The sequence below is a fragment of the Brassica rapa genome, chromosome A07 (assembly GCF_000309985.2).
Source record: "Brassica rapa cultivar Chiifu-401-42 chromosome A07, CAAS_Brap_v3.01, whole genome shotgun sequence".
In the NCBI taxonomy this organism is placed as follows: Eukaryota; Viridiplantae; Streptophyta; class Magnoliopsida; order Brassicales; family Brassicaceae; genus Brassica; species Brassica rapa.
In genome coordinates, this window is record NC_024801.2 from 23,094,851 (window position 1) to 23,110,598 (window position 15,748).

General features: G+C 36.3%; 5 protein-coding genes and 1 pseudogene across 13 annotated transcripts; 1 reads left to right on the forward strand and 5 right to left on the reverse strand.

Annotated features, from left to right (window-relative positions):
- Positions 1-24: 24 nt before the first annotated feature.
- Positions 25-2,110, reverse strand: LOC103831080 (60S ribosomal export protein NMD3). Its single transcript, XM_009106931.3, has 2 exons — positions 1,966-2,110; positions 25-1,771 (listed from the first exon to the last, which is right to left on the reverse strand). The coding sequence occupies exon 2, from the start codon at positions 1,769-1,771 to the stop codon at positions 218-220; it is 1,554 nt and encodes a 517-aa protein (XP_009105179.1). The 5' UTR covers positions 1,966-2,110; the 3' UTR covers positions 25-217.
- A 3,287-nt stretch (positions 2,111-5,397) lies between these two features.
- Positions 5,398-7,815, reverse strand: LOC103831081. Of its 9 annotated transcripts, none has more exons than XR_004449199.1 (8): positions 7,398-7,815; positions 7,073-7,174; positions 6,643-6,721; positions 6,420-6,568; positions 6,214-6,295; positions 6,018-6,135; positions 5,786-5,943; positions 5,398-5,639 (listed from the first exon to the last, which is right to left on the reverse strand). XR_004449199.1 is itself a non-coding variant. In XM_033274937.1 (8 exons), exons 3-8 carry the CDS (start codon positions 6,651-6,653, stop codon positions 5,539-5,541), a joined length of 624 nt encoding a protein of 207 aa, XP_033130828.1. In that variant the 5' UTR covers positions 6,654-6,721; positions 7,073-7,174; positions 7,398-7,815; the 3' UTR covers positions 5,398-5,538. The 9 variants fall into 9 exon arrangements, 7 of the variants coding, with proteins under 7 accessions (XP_033130828.1, XP_033130829.1, XP_033130826.1 ...); XR_004449198.1 differs by having other exon boundaries at positions 5,398-5,692; XM_033274937.1 differs by having other exon boundaries at positions 6,013-6,135.
- Positions 7,816-8,157: 342 nt separating this feature from the next.
- LOC103831082 lies at positions 8,158-12,025 on the forward strand. Its single transcript, XM_009106932.3, has 2 exons — positions 8,158-9,695; positions 9,919-12,025. The coding sequence occupies exons 1-2, from the start codon at positions 8,419-8,421 to the stop codon at positions 10,229-10,231; spliced, it is 1,590 nt and encodes a 529-aa protein (XP_009105180.2). The 5' UTR covers positions 8,158-8,418; the 3' UTR covers positions 10,232-12,025.
- LOC117126860 lies at positions 10,787-11,506 on the reverse strand (annotated as a pseudogene).
- LOC103831084 (eukaryotic translation initiation factor 3 subunit J) lies at positions 11,760-13,579 on the reverse strand. Its single transcript, XM_018652732.2, has 6 exons — positions 13,359-13,579; positions 13,083-13,154; positions 12,678-12,948; positions 12,423-12,570; positions 12,185-12,344; positions 11,760-12,083 (listed from the first exon to the last, which is right to left on the reverse strand). The coding sequence occupies exons 2-6, from the start codon at positions 13,093-13,095 to the stop codon at positions 11,992-11,994; spliced, it is 684 nt and encodes a 227-aa protein (XP_018508248.1). The 5' UTR covers positions 13,096-13,154; positions 13,359-13,579; the 3' UTR covers positions 11,760-11,991.
- A 1,020-nt stretch (positions 13,580-14,599) lies between these two features.
- LOC103831085 (protein OPI10 homolog) lies at positions 14,600-15,678 on the reverse strand. The gene is made up of 2 exons (XM_009106937.3): positions 15,372-15,678; positions 14,600-15,287 (listed from the first exon to the last, which is right to left on the reverse strand). The coding sequence occupies exons 1-2, from the start codon at positions 15,472-15,474 to the stop codon at positions 14,818-14,820; spliced, it is 573 nt and encodes a 190-aa protein (XP_009105185.1). The 5' UTR covers positions 15,475-15,678; the 3' UTR covers positions 14,600-14,817.
- Positions 15,679-15,748: the final 70 nt, after the last annotated feature.

The following is a 15,748-nucleotide window of genomic DNA, read 5'->3' on the forward strand; positions in this document are numbered from 1 at the left end:
CTGAAGTTAGCAACTCTCAGCACGTTCAAAAATCTAAGATTCAAACAAAGTATTATAGCCATAACAGTTTCAGACAGATAAGTAGCTAAAACAAAAACTGTTGAGCTTACATCAATCAGCTCACATTCAGAACAAAATTTTAACAAAACAAAAGAGCAAGTAAAATAAAACACAGAACCATATCAAACCCAATCCTCGAGTGTCTGGTAAAGGAAAACTACTCATCCATGTCCTCTTCATCATCGCCTTCTTCCTCCGCTTCACTAAGCTCAAGCTCAGCAAGCAACTCTTCAATCGGAACAGTCGGTGCACCTTCACCATCAGTCATCGAAGCAGTCTCAGACTCCTGATAATCCTTGTTCTTGTACAAAGATATGTTAAACCTCAGCTCAGGATTCTCTTCAAGATCCCTCAAAAACTCCTCATACTCATTCTCCATCTTCTCCGGATCAACTCTCCCTCCTCTCGACTCATCCATCTCCATCGGAAGCTTCTTAGTCGTGAACGCACGTGGCTTCCCCCTCTTCCTCTCTCTCTGCTCGTCATAGCATTTCTTGATCAAAATCGCTTCAGGAAGCCCGTTCTTCACACTCAAACGATACTTCTCCATCTCATCATCGTTCACATTCGCACCGTAGATGTCATACCCTAAAGCTTGGTCTCCTGACTTCAGGATATGTCCTAGATGAGTCTGGACGTAGAACATATTCCCAAGGTCCGACTCACGCGCGATCTGGACATAGGACAGAGCGTACTTTTGTCCTCCGACAGTCGCTTCGCCGACAGGTTCCTCCACGTCAAACACAAAGTACTTCACAAGCTGCCTGCTGGTCAACGCAGATCGAAACCCGGACCTAAAGTACTGCCTCGCGTCCAAGAACGCACACCTCAGGGTCCTAGGATCAAGGATAGTGATGTTATCAGAAACCTTCGTGCACACAACAAGCGGACCGAGGTTCCCCAACCCGCTAGCGACTTTAGAAGGCAAGCAGATAAGATCCTCACGGCAGATAGGACATATCTTAACAGAGTAAGTGTACTTGTAGTTATACAAACTACTCTTAACATCGTGAGAGACTAACTGCTGGTCCTGACGATACTCAATAGGAACAACTTTCCTCAAAAACTCAATAAAGCTATTAGCATGACTCTTATTCCCAAAGAAGAAATCAATCCCCTGATCAACCTGCTGGATCCTAATAGCTCGAGACGCCGCGTCGTGCCTGAGAATCAACTGCTCGAGGTAAAAGAACGTCCTCCTGTGAGAGACATGCTGCCTGAGCTGCACAGAAGCAACCCACTGATCAGGATTGGCCTGAAACCTCGAGCAAGACTCGCAGAGGTTGTCCCTAACGGTGTACTCAACGGGGTAAGACTGTTCGAGCACAGCTCCGTTGAGGACCTCGGCTTGAACGGTGAGCTTGATTTTGATACGTTTGGAGTGGGGCTCGGTCCAGACGAACTCGGCGTTCTTGAGCTTGACTTTGTTGAGGTTCTTGAGGCGTTTGATGCAGAAGGTGAGGAGCTCTTTGGACTCCCACTGGGCTTTGATCCAGGTCTTGGGGGGCTGGAGGTAGCAGCCGCACTCGGGGCAGTAGAAGATTTGGATGCTCTTCTGGAGGCCTTCGGTGATGTCCACTTCCGAGCGGAGGCAGTTGACGCACATGTTGGCTGCGTTGGGAGGCATGGGGACGCCGCACTTGCAGCACAGGACGCTTCCTATGGTTTGCTGGACCTTGAACATCCCTGTGTCTTGATCCATTGCTGACATCTAACGAAATTAAACAACAATCAACAGCATAACACGAGAACGAAGAAATCTCGAAATCGATTATACGAGACCATTTGCAGATATATAGTAGCAATGAAATCAAGATGGTTCTAGGTTAAACGATGAAAAGGAAACGTGAAGGAAGTCTGGTACGATGACAAAGAAAGGCGAAGAAGGATAAAAATCATGCTTACCTGAGCTGGTTCGAGAGACAGAGAAGGCGGCGGGATGAAGAATGAGAGGAGGAAGAAAATGAAGACAAAAAAAAAGGAGGTGAAGGCTTTTTATTGCGCTGGTGAAAGGCGTCTTTAGGGTTGGTGAAAAAGAAAAAAGAGAAGATGATGCGTTAAATCTCGTCAGTTAAATCGTAAAAGTTTGATTCGGTTCAATTTGGTATTTGGATAGTTTAATTTTTTCAATTTTATTAAAACTAACCCAAGTTTCTTCTTTAGATTATCTTTCGGTTAAAAATGTGTTTAAATTCAAGTAATTTTGAATAATTTCGGTTAGTTCAGTTATTTGGGTTTGAAATTTTAAGCGATTCAGTTAACTCGATTTAAAATTTAGTTAACAATTTTTTAAAAGACTAATCGATTACCGAATTGAAGTACCGAACCGAAGACATAAGTTTTTTTATAAACTTGTTGAACTAAAACAAATTTATTACCAAACTAATCAAACTAACCGAAATTTTGGTTATGTTCGGTGAATTCAATTTGGTTAAAATCCGCGAGCCTAATCTGTATATTCACAGATTTTTTTAATAAAAATATAAAATAGAAAGATAAATTGCTTAAAAAATCACAAGTTAATTATCAATTTTCAAAAATACACTCAACTAAAAAAATCTTATCATTTGAGTTTTTAGAAATCACTGTTGAGAAATTACTTAAAATAACACAAATTGACTACCACTTTTCAAAAATACACTCAATTACAAAAAAAAAAAAATCTTAACATTTGGGTCAGTGTTTAGTGATTATTATTATTGAAAAATTGCTTAAAATACCCAATTTACTACCACTTTTCAAAAATACACCCAATCAAAAATATTTTAACATTTAAGTTTAGGGTTCAATGATTATTATTTAGGTTTTAGTATTTAGGAAGTGAGGTTTAGTTTTTTTATCAAAAATTTAAGAGATTTCTGAAAATTATTAAATTTTAAAAATAAATTTGAAAAGCGGTATAAAATTTATGGTAAAATTGAAATTCTCCCAAATAACAAAGGTCAAATCTCCTGAATAGTTTTTATTTTAGTTATTGTTCTTTAGCAGCCTTCAAATGTTAAAGTGACCAAATTAAGTTCTAAAATCATTATAAAATAAGAAATTAATTGAAATACCATAAGTTCACTACCATTTTTCCAAAGTATACTCAACCAAAAATACTTTAACAATTTGAATTTATGGTTTAATGATTATTGTTTAGAGTTTAATATTTTGGGAGTAGAGTTGAATTTGTAAATATATTATTTATAATCGCTTAGAAATGATTTAAGAAGGTCAATTTAGTCTTTTTCATCTTAAATTTAAAGTATTTATGAAAATGACTATCATCTAAGCTATTTCAGACCATTTTTTGATAACAAATGTACAAAAAGATAAATTAATATATACTAGGGTAGGTCCGCGCTACGCGCGGAATGTGCTTTATATGTGATATATATAAGTATGTAATTGTATATATTTTGTGTATATGTTATGTAAGCTTTTGCAAGAGAAATGACAATAATGTTTATTGTTTTGAGAATGTTAAAGGTTGTGAAGAGATTATATATGTTAAAATTAATTATGTTTGGTTTATTAATAGATTACATCATAGAACATATATATTGGGTAGATGATATGTATGTGGTGCTCTCATTGTATATTTTTGATAATTTTGAATCCAAAACACTAAAAACAGTAAAGTGTAAATTTATTTTTTTATATTATAAACTAACACTTAAATATATAATTATAATTTTTTTCAAAAATTTCAATTCGTTTAAGCCCATTGCATAGATGTAAAGCAGATACCTTATATGCATAAGTAATCCACGTCTTTTGAATCTCCAATTATATTTTAAAAATATTATGTAAATATATTAGTTTTATTTTTTATTTTCTATTTGTTTCTTAGTTTTTACAGTTTTTATTAAATATTTTTTTAGTTCTTTGTAAATGAACAGTATTATTTTAATGTTTTCTTCTTAAATGTAGATAATTTAATATTTAAAATAAGGTTATATTTAATGAAAACAATAAATATTCATCTAACAATAAAAACGATGAAGATAGATATAAATTATTTTTTCTTCCATATAGTTGAACTCTCCTTATTTATAATTTGGGATGATGGATTTTTAACACTTTTTATAATTTTTTTACAACTTTTAAAAATCTTTATAAATTTAGTTGTTTTGTATGATTATATGATGTCACGATAAAATTTATATCGCTTTTACTTGAAAGATTAACTATTTTGGAATCCATAAAAAAGTTAAATTTTATGTGCATATTCCAAGACAAAATTTATTTTGGTTTAACATACTTTCAAACGATCATTTATACTCCATTCGTTTCAATATATATGATTTTTAGGTGATTGTTTTTGTATTACAATATATTATGTTTTCTCATATCTAGGTAACTTTAAATTTATCAAAATTGTGTAGCCAATTGTATTATTACTATTTTTTATAATTAAATAAATTAGTTTAAAAATGTATTTTCAATAATTTTTGGAGAAAATAAATTTCTTGGTTTGTGTGCAAAGAGCTAAAACTTCATCTACTATGAAACGGAGGGAGTATAATTTAGATTGATACTTTAAAATGTTTCTAATTTTTTTTTCATATTGTTTTTGTATTTTATGTTTACTAAATCCTATATTAAGCTATGTAACTGTTTTTCTTTCTATATATAAAATGGTTTAAATTTGATAGTAAGTGAGAATTATTATTTTTGTTTGGTTATTTCACGTTTGTTTACATGATTTTCTAGCCAAAAGGTCCACAAAAGAGTTGCTAGACCATTTCACTTTAAGAGGATATTTACATATAAATGTGGTGTAGAAATATGTCCTCATGTGGTAGTGACACTAATTAATGGCATACTTTTTAAATTAAACAACTTATCTATATAGCAGTTTTTTATTTGTTAGAAAAATATGTTAAAAATCATTTTAAACATAATTTAAATAGCAAACAAAATTTTGAAAACAACATATGTCAGCTATTGAAATTTAAAATTAAAATAATGTGACATACGCTCTTTATGAAAATAATATTATTAAGTTTGTTCTCTTAGAATAGTTTTAAAAAATGAAAATATAAATTTTATTAATATTCACAAATTTATTTATTTTTAGTTGTTTAAAAAACATGTTTAGGTAATAATTATTTTGGAACCATCTAAGTGCTCTGGATTCCTAAGACTGCAGTAGATAGCTACTGCTGTCACTAAAGCTCGATTGGGTTAAAACTCAGCAGGTGGTGGACAATAGTTTGATGAAAATGCAGTCCCACTGTTAATATTCCTCTCCAACAACGCCTGCACAATGAACCTTAAATGCATTTTTAGATGTTCTCTTTTCTTTTTCCGTTTTCGATTGAGAGTCAAGGCATTTTGAGTTCTTTCAAATTCATAAAATGCGAGATCTCAGCTTTCTTTTATATGAAAAACAAAAAGTTAGTATAAGAAATCTAAGGAACAATGGTAAGTGAAGATAAAACTTTCACTAATCCAATCTACAATTTTGTGTTTTGTTTTAATCAAGATATGTCAAATTGATGGAGCTTGTACATAACTTGAAGCTTCAATCACCTCCATCACAACTTCTGCAGCCCTGATTCCTGTCAGCTTAGTCATAGCTGAGTCGAATGCTACAAAGAGAGATTTATCATCACCCGCCTACACCAGCAGCTCAACACGATACCTTGCGATTGTGTTTTTTTTTTCCAAATAGTTGGCACAAATAACAAAAGGCTGTTTTTAATGAGCAAGTTTAATATAGATATGTGAACCGAACCTGACAACTCCAACAACACTGGCATTAAAACATGTAGGGCATGTGAATGAAGAGTTCCCTCGCTGGAGCTTCTTGGAGCATTTAGCACAGGAGATGTATCACCATCCGTTTGTAGTTTCCAGTGATGCGATCTTGGCTTTGCATAGAAACTCAAGGGCCTGCAGTTATTAAAGAATTTTGGTCTTAGTCCACAGAAGCATGAGGCTGAGGCAGAAAATTATCAGAACCTTACTTGTGGGGGTGACTCCAGAACATAGTTGTTCAACTCTCCTAGTGAAACCTTTTCGAGCTTCTTTACACCATGGTACTGCTTCGCACTGGTAGTGTCCTTCTCGGGTTTTGAATACAACCTGCATATTGTATATAATCAGATATGAACAAAGACATGTGTAGATTATTTTTAGACATGTGAGTAATAAGATGAGTACTCTTGAAATAGTCTCTGGCTTGCGGCCACCTCATGGTCAAAGTAAAAATGGATCCCAGAAGTAGCATCCAGGTATAGTCGACCTAAAGAAAAAATTAAATTTATTTATATTTGTTAATGTACATAAGCATATGATTTGGAGTGGAAATAAATAAAAAAATGCTTGCCCCCTATAAACTTGGGGTTGATGTTGGTTGCGACGATCACCTTTGCCACACCGAATGTTACCTCCAACAAACTTGGGGTTAATGCTGGTTGCGACGATCACCTTTGCCACACCGATGGCCAAGATATTTTGTTTTAGCTGGTCCGCTTGTGCATCAAAAACACTTAGAGAAACAGTTGTAGAACTGCAACTAAGTGTAGTTCCATATTAGACTTCGAATATAAATTATGTAAACACATACCTATTATGAATCAATCATCGCACCTGTTAATCATAATGTGTTGAGCTGTCCAAGTCTGATCATTAAAAGTAATGTTGATGTCTCGTACAGCCCCTATGATGTCTACAAAGGTTAGGTTTAGTTTGATTATACATCGATACAATAAGATCTAAACTTTATGAGTGAAAAGCTTTAAACTTTATGGGTGGTTTTGGTAAAAGTCGAAACCTTTCGATACAATAAGACGTTAGAAAAAAAATACAGATTAACACGTTCCTAACCTGGTAACTGAGTATTAGTATTTGCCAAAGACATCGGCTTAAATCACTAAACCATTTAAGAGCTACTAAGATGAGGAAGAGAAGAGAAAGGCTTCGACTTTTATTAAAACCACCCATAAAGTTTAAAGTTTTTCACTCATCTAACAAAACCCTTATCAGCATAGAACAGATTAAGAGAGAGATATCTTCTTACATAGCCATTGAATTGCTGAGCAGCTGCCTTAACTTCAGACACAGAAGAGATAGCCACGAACCCGAAACCCCTGCTTCGTCATGTCACTTTGTCATAGATCACCTAACAAAGACAAATGAACTAATCTCAACTCAACAACAACAAAAAAGAACATATCTTTGTCTCCTGCGGAATCCCATTGCAACATAACATTAACTACAGAGACAACTGAACTAATCTCAACTTAACAAAAATAAAAAGAATCAATCTTTGTCTCTTGTCGGAATCCCCATTATGACAATAACACAAACCACTTCAAAAAGCATAAAGAATGATTCTTTCATACCTCAACCATCTCAACGTTTCCGGCGCTTTCGAAGAGCTGAGCGAGCTGAGCACTATTGACTTAAAGGGAAGGTTGCCGACGAAGAGTTTAAGGTCAGCAGAGAAGGATTGCTCCTGCTGCGGAGGCGGCGGAGCCTCATCGGAGAAAATGTTCCCTTCTTCTTCTACGTTGAAGTCGTCTGTAACCGCGACGTTGCGGACGAAGCGAGACGCGGCAGATGAAGCGAAGATGGAGAGGGAAATGGATTGGGAGTTGAGTTCGAAGGAGAGGGAAGAGGTAGGATGGAAGTGGAGGCAGGTTTGGAGATGGAGAAGGTGGAGAGAGCGAGGGATGAAGCTGAAGCAGCCATGGAGGAGGAAGAGAAGAGATAGGGTTGACGGCATTGCGTCGAATTCTACTGGGCTGGCCGGCTAGTCTTTTTATCCACACAAAAGGCTTAAAAGCTAAAACGCATATATAAGCCCGTATCAATCCATCGCCAAGTTAATGAAACGGTGTGTTTTAATTTATGGGACAGGTGTAGCTTCCTCCTTGCACTATTTGATGAGGTGGCAAGAGGAAAAGAGAATAACCTTCTACTTTATGTTATAAGATTATCAGCAAAGTGGTATTCGATATAATCTCAGAAATATGGTAAAAAAATTTATAATGTGAAATAAACATAAACCTATTATATTATATAAACTTTTTATTTGGATTGGTTAGTTAATTATGATTATTTCTTTGATATACAATGCAATTTCCTTTTTCTCTTTTTTTAATTAGTAATCGTAAGAATGCACAGTCGGTTGCTTTCGCAATGTATGTGGAAGAAAAAGATATAGAATATGTGTTCGTTCGTCTGTCTAACCTTTCTTTCGGGCTCTTCTTTCGGAAGAAAGGTTATTAAAAATGTTAAATGGAGGAACGAATAGAATCATGGCATTAGTACTTTACGTGTGAAATCTAAACATGTATTACAACAATTTAAGAATCATTGCAATAAAACATTCCGACACCTATAAATATATTACTTTATCCAATGTACATTATATTCTACTTTCTTAAACAATTGATCCATTGTAACTTCATAACCACCATTCCCCGTATCAAACTGGTTCCAACCATGGACTTAATTCAGCATTCTCCAACTGTTATCGTTTGTACTCGTCCACGATACAGAAACAAAGAAGAGTTTCGTTCAGCACGATTCAAAGATTCACCAATTGTATTGTTCGGTTTTCCCGGTCTAGAAAACGATAAGGAGTCCCCGCCTTCAGATAATACCCATCCGCTTGTATGGTGCCGCAACGAAGAAAACAAAGATAAAGAATTTCCATGCAACTTTTGCGAGCGTCAGTTAGATAGCACCACAGGCTATTATTTATGCGAAGAGTTCGATAAGAGGATTTCTAAAAACAACACTGTTGGTTTTCATAAAGAGTGTATCAAACCGATGACCAACAATCCTTATCATCCTAAACATCCGCTCCAAGTTCTCGTATTTGCAACAGTGGTACCAAACAAAGTATGCTATTGTTGTTACACTTATAAAACTCACTTTTACTATTGTTTTATATGTAATTTTAGCATTTGTCGGGATTGTGCGAGAAAACCGCTACTCCTTACAATAGACCACAAGAAAAGGCATGAACATACACTCTACTACATTCCTCGAGAAGCCTCCATGACTTGCGATGTTTGTGCTTTGCATGATCGAAGGTACTTTATTTATGTATGTCATCAATGTGATTATGTAGTCCATAAAAAGTGTATATATTCACCATACGTCATAAAAATTTCTCGTCATGAACATCGCCTCTCTTTCACTTCTTCGTTTCTTTCTGGAGAATGGTTTTGCGGAATTTGTCGGAAAAAAATAAACCAAAATTATGGAGGATATTCTTGCGTGAAAGGTTGTTATTATGTTGCTCATTCCCAGTGTGCTATACATAAAGATGTATGGGATGGAAAAGAACTTGAAGGAGAACCAGAAGAAATATTTGAAAGCATTATGCCGTTTGAAGAGATAAGTGATGGAATTATAAAACATTTCAGTCATAAACATCATATGAGACTCCTCAAAGAAGTTGAGAAAACAAATAAGATTAACAAACACTGTCAAGCATGCGCATTTCGGATTTATGAAGGTGACATTTATAATTGCTTGGAATGTGATTTTGTTCTCCACAAAGTATGTGCGTATCTTCCAGTTAAAAAACAACATGTGTTGCATCCTCACCCTCTCTTCTTACAAGAGGAAAATCTACAAACTACGTTTGGGTGTTCAGCTTGCTTTCGTGTATGCAATAATTTCAGGTATGTGTGTCAAATGGCCAATTGTCTTTTCACATTAGACGTGAATTGTGCAGCTGTATCTGTACCACTTAATCATCAATGTCATCCACATCTTTTGTTCCTACCATCTCAACCTGGATCTGAAAGAATTTGTTCGATTTGTAAGAAAACTGAAAAGATCCGTTTAGAATGTGGAGAATGTGATTTTGTGTTTTGTTTTCGCTGTGCAATTCTACCAATGAAGTTCAAGTACCAGCATGATGAACATCCTCTCATATTTTCATATGAAGAAGACTCGAATGGTCAACACTGGTGTGATGTCTGTGAAAAAGAAATACTACCCAAGAATGGAATATATACGTGCAGTGATTGTGACATCCAACTCCATATCGAATGCTTACACGGGAACAACATGTATTTGTTACCTTGTAAATCGGTTATACTTAATGAAGGAAAATACGATATTCTTTGCAATGATCTGCCCACACGGTACACATGCAAACGATGTCATAAACGTTGCGAAGACAAGACCGTCTACAAGAGATCCGACGATGTAATCTATTGTTCTATGTATTGTATAGTCTGTGAGAAATATGGAATCAAAAATTAAATAAAATAAACCATGTATAAATATTATTTATAATAGTTGAATATTAATATTTATCACAAATTTAAATTCTGATATGCCAAACTAATTTCAAACGTCTGAGTCAGAGAAAAATTGATCACATTAGCTGCAAAAGTTTCTGGTCATATTCATAAAACAAAACCTTGGAGACATAAGAGCATCTTTGAAGCTAAACCGTTTCACAGTTTCTTAGTTTTAATTTTTTATTTTTTTTTTTGACTAAATTTTTTTAAAAAAGTAAACTAATCGTGCGCCACCACGTATCGGTGGAACCCGCAAACAGTACAAAAACTTAACTAAAATCAGTCCTTATTTAGTTACTTTTGTCATCAGTTGTTATGGTTTTTGTGGGACCTCCGATTTAAGAAACTCCCTAATAACCCGGGATAAAGATGGTCTAACAATTAGTCATTTTAGCCCCAAAAAACGGAAATGCAACAAAGTTTTCGGAAACAGGAAAATATAATGTCTACTTTGAGGCCCTTTTCTTCAACGATTAAAGCGACTAATCTGTTGATAGTTTTCATCAATAGACTCTTTAACAGCATCAACCACCAGCTGTGTCTTCCGGCTAATGCTTGGCCAAAACCCAACAGGCTTTGCACATTTGTCCTTCATTTCTCCAACCAGCCTGACAAATTCTTTCACCATTCACGCCTCTTGCGGGAGCTCTGTCTTAACCGTTTGTTCACTCGGAGGATTAACCCACGCGGTCACGGGCTTATTGAACCAAGCTTTAGTGCACGTGGTGAACGATGCTTCGGTCTCTTGGAACGGTATAACAAAGTCGTCAACACGAACTAAGCCTTTTGTTCCAATGGCTGATATCTCAATTGTTAGGTTTGCCAAGAAAGAGCCGTATATGGTTGCAGTTCGTCCGTCTTCCCAGGCTCAGAAACGCTCCACACGAGAGAATCACTCCTGACTAGTTCAGGACAGTGCCTAGAGAGGCCGTGACTGTTTTGGGAAGCTCAAAGTTGTTGGCTACAAGGGCTGCTCGGATTGCGTACCATCCAAGGTCTCCGAGCGCATCAAGACCATCAAAGATATAGTCTTCGGCGAGATATAAGAGAGTGGTGATAGAGAGAAAACCAGGAGCAAAGACAGCGACATGCGTAGAGCTTTGAAGAGTCGAAAAAGAAAACACTACCTCTAATGGAGGGACCCAATAAAAAATTAGCAGTTTCTTCGTTTTGTGGGAAGATTAGCTTAAACAAAAAATAAACGTTCATAAAATAGTATACCCTAATGTAATGCCCACCAACCAATTGCAATGTTAAAAACTCTTTAATCAGATGATATACATGTAAAAATCAAACCGATCTTTTGCATGCTGCAAAACAATTTGAAACCTGAATATTGTAAAAAGAACACTGCTCTTTTCAGAGAATCATAGCAACCATGGAATGAAACATGCTTGGGAAATAAGATAACAGAATCACTCATCAAGAGATTAATCGTATCATCTTCAGAACAATGTCAAATTTATACGACTTTCAATTTGATTCAAAATATTAGTTCAAAAACAAAATCAAAACACGACATTTGAGAGAATAACTCCAGACCAAACTGACCAATACTCATAAATCAATATTTTTTCCAAGTATATTTCCAGAAATAATAAACTTTTAATGATGATATGGACTCCGGACAATCCAAATTGCAATCCCTCAAAAAAGCTCTTATAATCTACATGAAGTCGAAATCGTCCATGGCATCATAAGGACCAGCCACTAGATCGTCATTGGCCTTATCTACAATCAGTTGTTTCTTTTTCCCACCTGATCATCACAAAAAAAAAAGGATTCACACTCAACTTCAGAATAACGAAATCTACAAATATATAACCCAAAAATTAAAAGGCGAGTGTCAATGGACATACCAGTCTTCTTTCTGCCAGCAGCAGCTTCTTTCTCTGCCTTGAGTTTTTCATTTGCTATAGCTGTAACGGAGGAAGCAACATCTTTAACATCTGCTGCCTTCATGTTGGTCACGGAAAGTCTCATGACTGCTTTGAGTAGCGCAATATAATGATAACTTTTCTGCAAACAGAAACCAAAATATAAGCTCAACAAGCGTTTCCTATTAAGCAAAGGAGAAGAAAGGCTATGCAAACATACCTCATATGGTTTAAGCTTATGAGAAATCATTTCAGCATATTCCAAAAAATCGCTTTCAGACTTGGGGATGAACACATCAAGTTTTTTCTCTTCATCCTTCGTTCCAAATAGCTCAGCAGTTGCCTTATAGTCAGCTTCTTCAACAAGCCTGTGAGAGAAAGAACATAATGTATAAGAACACACAGCCTTTGGTCTATTTATAAAATCTCTGTCTCAACAAAGACAAAAAACTGAAAAAGTAGAAGGTTTATATACCTCTGCATGCGAAGTTTCTCAGAGATGGGATCTAAAGGCTCTTCCTTTGGTGCTTGTTTTGGAACATCGGCTGCTTTACCCTTCTTTTCAACAGCTTTGGATGCTGCTTTCTTAGGAGGAGTCTTCTCCGTAGCAGGCTTAACAGGAGCAGGTTCGTCAACATCATCATCGTCATCCCAAGAGTCCTTAATATCATTCTCATCTACATCCTCGTCGTCCCAGTTGCTTTTAAGCTCAACTTTAGCTGGAATTGGTGCAAGTTGCTCATCCTCTGAAATCATTAAAATAAAAACTATAAGCAATCAAAACTCCAATAAGATGCAAGTGAATCAATGTTTGTAATGTGATTAGAGATAGTTATAATCAGAAACACACAATAAAGAATAAAAGAAAGCATAATCTTACCCCAATCATCCATAATTGCTGCTAGTTATCGAGTAAAAAATACAAGCTGAGATCTGAATCCAACTGTAAAACCTGTCGGACATATACATAAGCATCAACAGAGATCAACAATTACCTAATCGTACAAAGCTAAGTCTCAATTCGAGAAGCAAAAAAAACATAAGCATGGGCAACTTAAAGGAAAAACACAACAGAGATCAACAACAGCTTTGAAAGAAGAGATTTTTTTTAAAGATCTAGAAGCGAAAGCAGAAACCTTTGAATAAGATAACATACCGAGACAAGGAAGAGTTACAGCCGAGGAAGATGAAGAAGCGTAGTTCGTTGTAATGAGGCGATAGGCTTTTAAACGGCTTGGGGGTTCCTGGTTTCGGTGGATTTAGGGTTTTTTTTTTTTTAAATTCCTCTTCTCTTTTGATATATGTCTTTTTCTAAAATCTTTCCTTTTTACGCAAAGAAAAAAAAGAAAAGTATGCTGGCCTAGCCGAAATCTCACAATTTTTTTTGTTGTCTTCTCGGTTAGATTCATATGGTCGAACCGGTCACAAGTGTCCCGAATATTAAAATCTTCCTTTTTCCAAATTAGGTTTTCTTTCAATTTTCTTTTTGAAATATTAATTTGATTTTTAAAATGTGTTACTTGTTAGTACAAAAAGGGAAAGAATAAGAATTTAATGAGTTTGAAAAATAGAGCAATAGAATTTGGATGTGACAGAAACTCCGGTTTTTATGCCTGAACAACTTGAAAAACCTTAAAATAGCCATGCATCAGACTTGAAAACGATGACCATCTTATGTTATTTGCATACGATAAGTCTTTGGATCCAAAGTGCAGAAGTCAATGAAGCTCAGAATCAAAAGTACATTGGGCATTGATAAAAAAGGAGGATAATGCATGAAAGCAGAGGGTCAATGGATGGTTCAAATAAATAAAAAAAAACTCCTTAACTTTGTTCGGGACAGGGCAGAGGGTCAATGGATGGTTCCTGAAAGCTTTGTCGCGAAGGGGTAAGGGAGTACTCACTAATTCCATTGGATCGACAATGGCAATCTATGCCATGACGTGCTACAAGCTACCAACGAACCTTTGCGATAAACTCACAAGTGTTTTGCCACAATTCTGGTTCGAATCATAAAAAGTCATGTTGGTTTCATGGCAAAAACTGTGTCCGAAAAAGAAGAAGAAGGAATAGGCTTCCATGACATCAGCAGCTTCAACCAAGCATTATTACACGGAAGCAAGCAAGCAAGCAAACATTTGTTTTGTTCTTCAACTTTCATCTACTTTATCAAACTAAAAGATAACATTTTAATTTGCATATTACGTTATGAAACATGATGGTATCTGAATCAGCATCCGCTTACTGAAACTGTGATTTATATGCAAACCAAGAACACTAATTCCCTCACAGTTTCTCATTGGCTACAAACTCTTCTAGTCTTCTTCAATTCACTGTATAGAACTCAAGATCAAATAAGTAAAACCGTCAAGATAGCGAAGTGGGGAATCCCAGTAATGATTAAAGTAAGACTTTCCATTGCTCATGAACAGAACCAGATCTGAAACAGCATCAATTTCATGGATCTGTAACTCACAAGCTAGCAAATATTTTACTCATTGGCAAACTGAATCGAACTACAGTTTCTTATACAGAACCCATAATCAAGTAGCGAAAAAACTAAGCTTTGAGGTTAAGACAAGATCAAAAGACGCAAAAAACAAAACCAAACCATTCTACAAAGCAAAGCTTTTGAGAAAACCAGGATCACGTTTAGCTCTCTCCTGAAACTTCTTAAACCACCGATCCAATATATCCATCGGAACAACCAACTTGCTCCCATCCACGCCGCAAAACGACTGCATGAAATTAAACAGATTCTCCCCAACTCTCATCGCCAACCGCTCGATTTTCCTCTCCGCCGCCACATCCAACGACGGAAGCGACGCCGCGTCCTCCACCGAGATACCGATTTTCGCCGACAAAGGACCCGAATCCCCCGCCGTGAGCTGCATCTGCGCCGCGCTTCCAGGCTCCGGCCACTGAAGGGACAAAACCGCCGAGGGTCGAGATACGGTTACGGCGCCGCAGAAGGCGAAGGCGGATCCTGGGGATTGGACGTAGACGGCTAGTGCTTTGTCCGGTGGGAGAGTGAAGTTGTTGAGTAGGAAGATGCACATCTCTCCGATTTGGTCGTATGCTTCGCCTGAGAGGGGAAATTGATTTTTTTTGGATTTGATTAATTTAGGTTTTATTGGGAAGATGAGGAGACGAGGAGGTGAAGACTTACCAACGAAGTGGTTCATGTCGAGAACCCAGTGGAAAGTGTCGATTTGGACGAAGGTTGAGATGTCCATTGGGAAACTTCTATTCGGGAAGACCACGCCGAACATTGTTTTTATGTTTTTGTCTGTTGATTTTTGAGTTTTGGGAGGTCTTGAGTGATGAAAGAAAAAAGAAGAGAGAAGCAGAGCGGTTGTTGAGATGATTCTAGAAGCCTTTGGAAATAGTTACAACTTACAACAGTTCCGCACTGAGACTGTGTGTCGTGTCCGTGTCAATTGAAGGATATGTTTTTTACGGCCTTTTTATATTCGTTAAATGAAAATAAAGCCCACAAGGATGTTACAAAAATGGTTATAGCGGTTGTTGAGTGAAGGGAGAAAA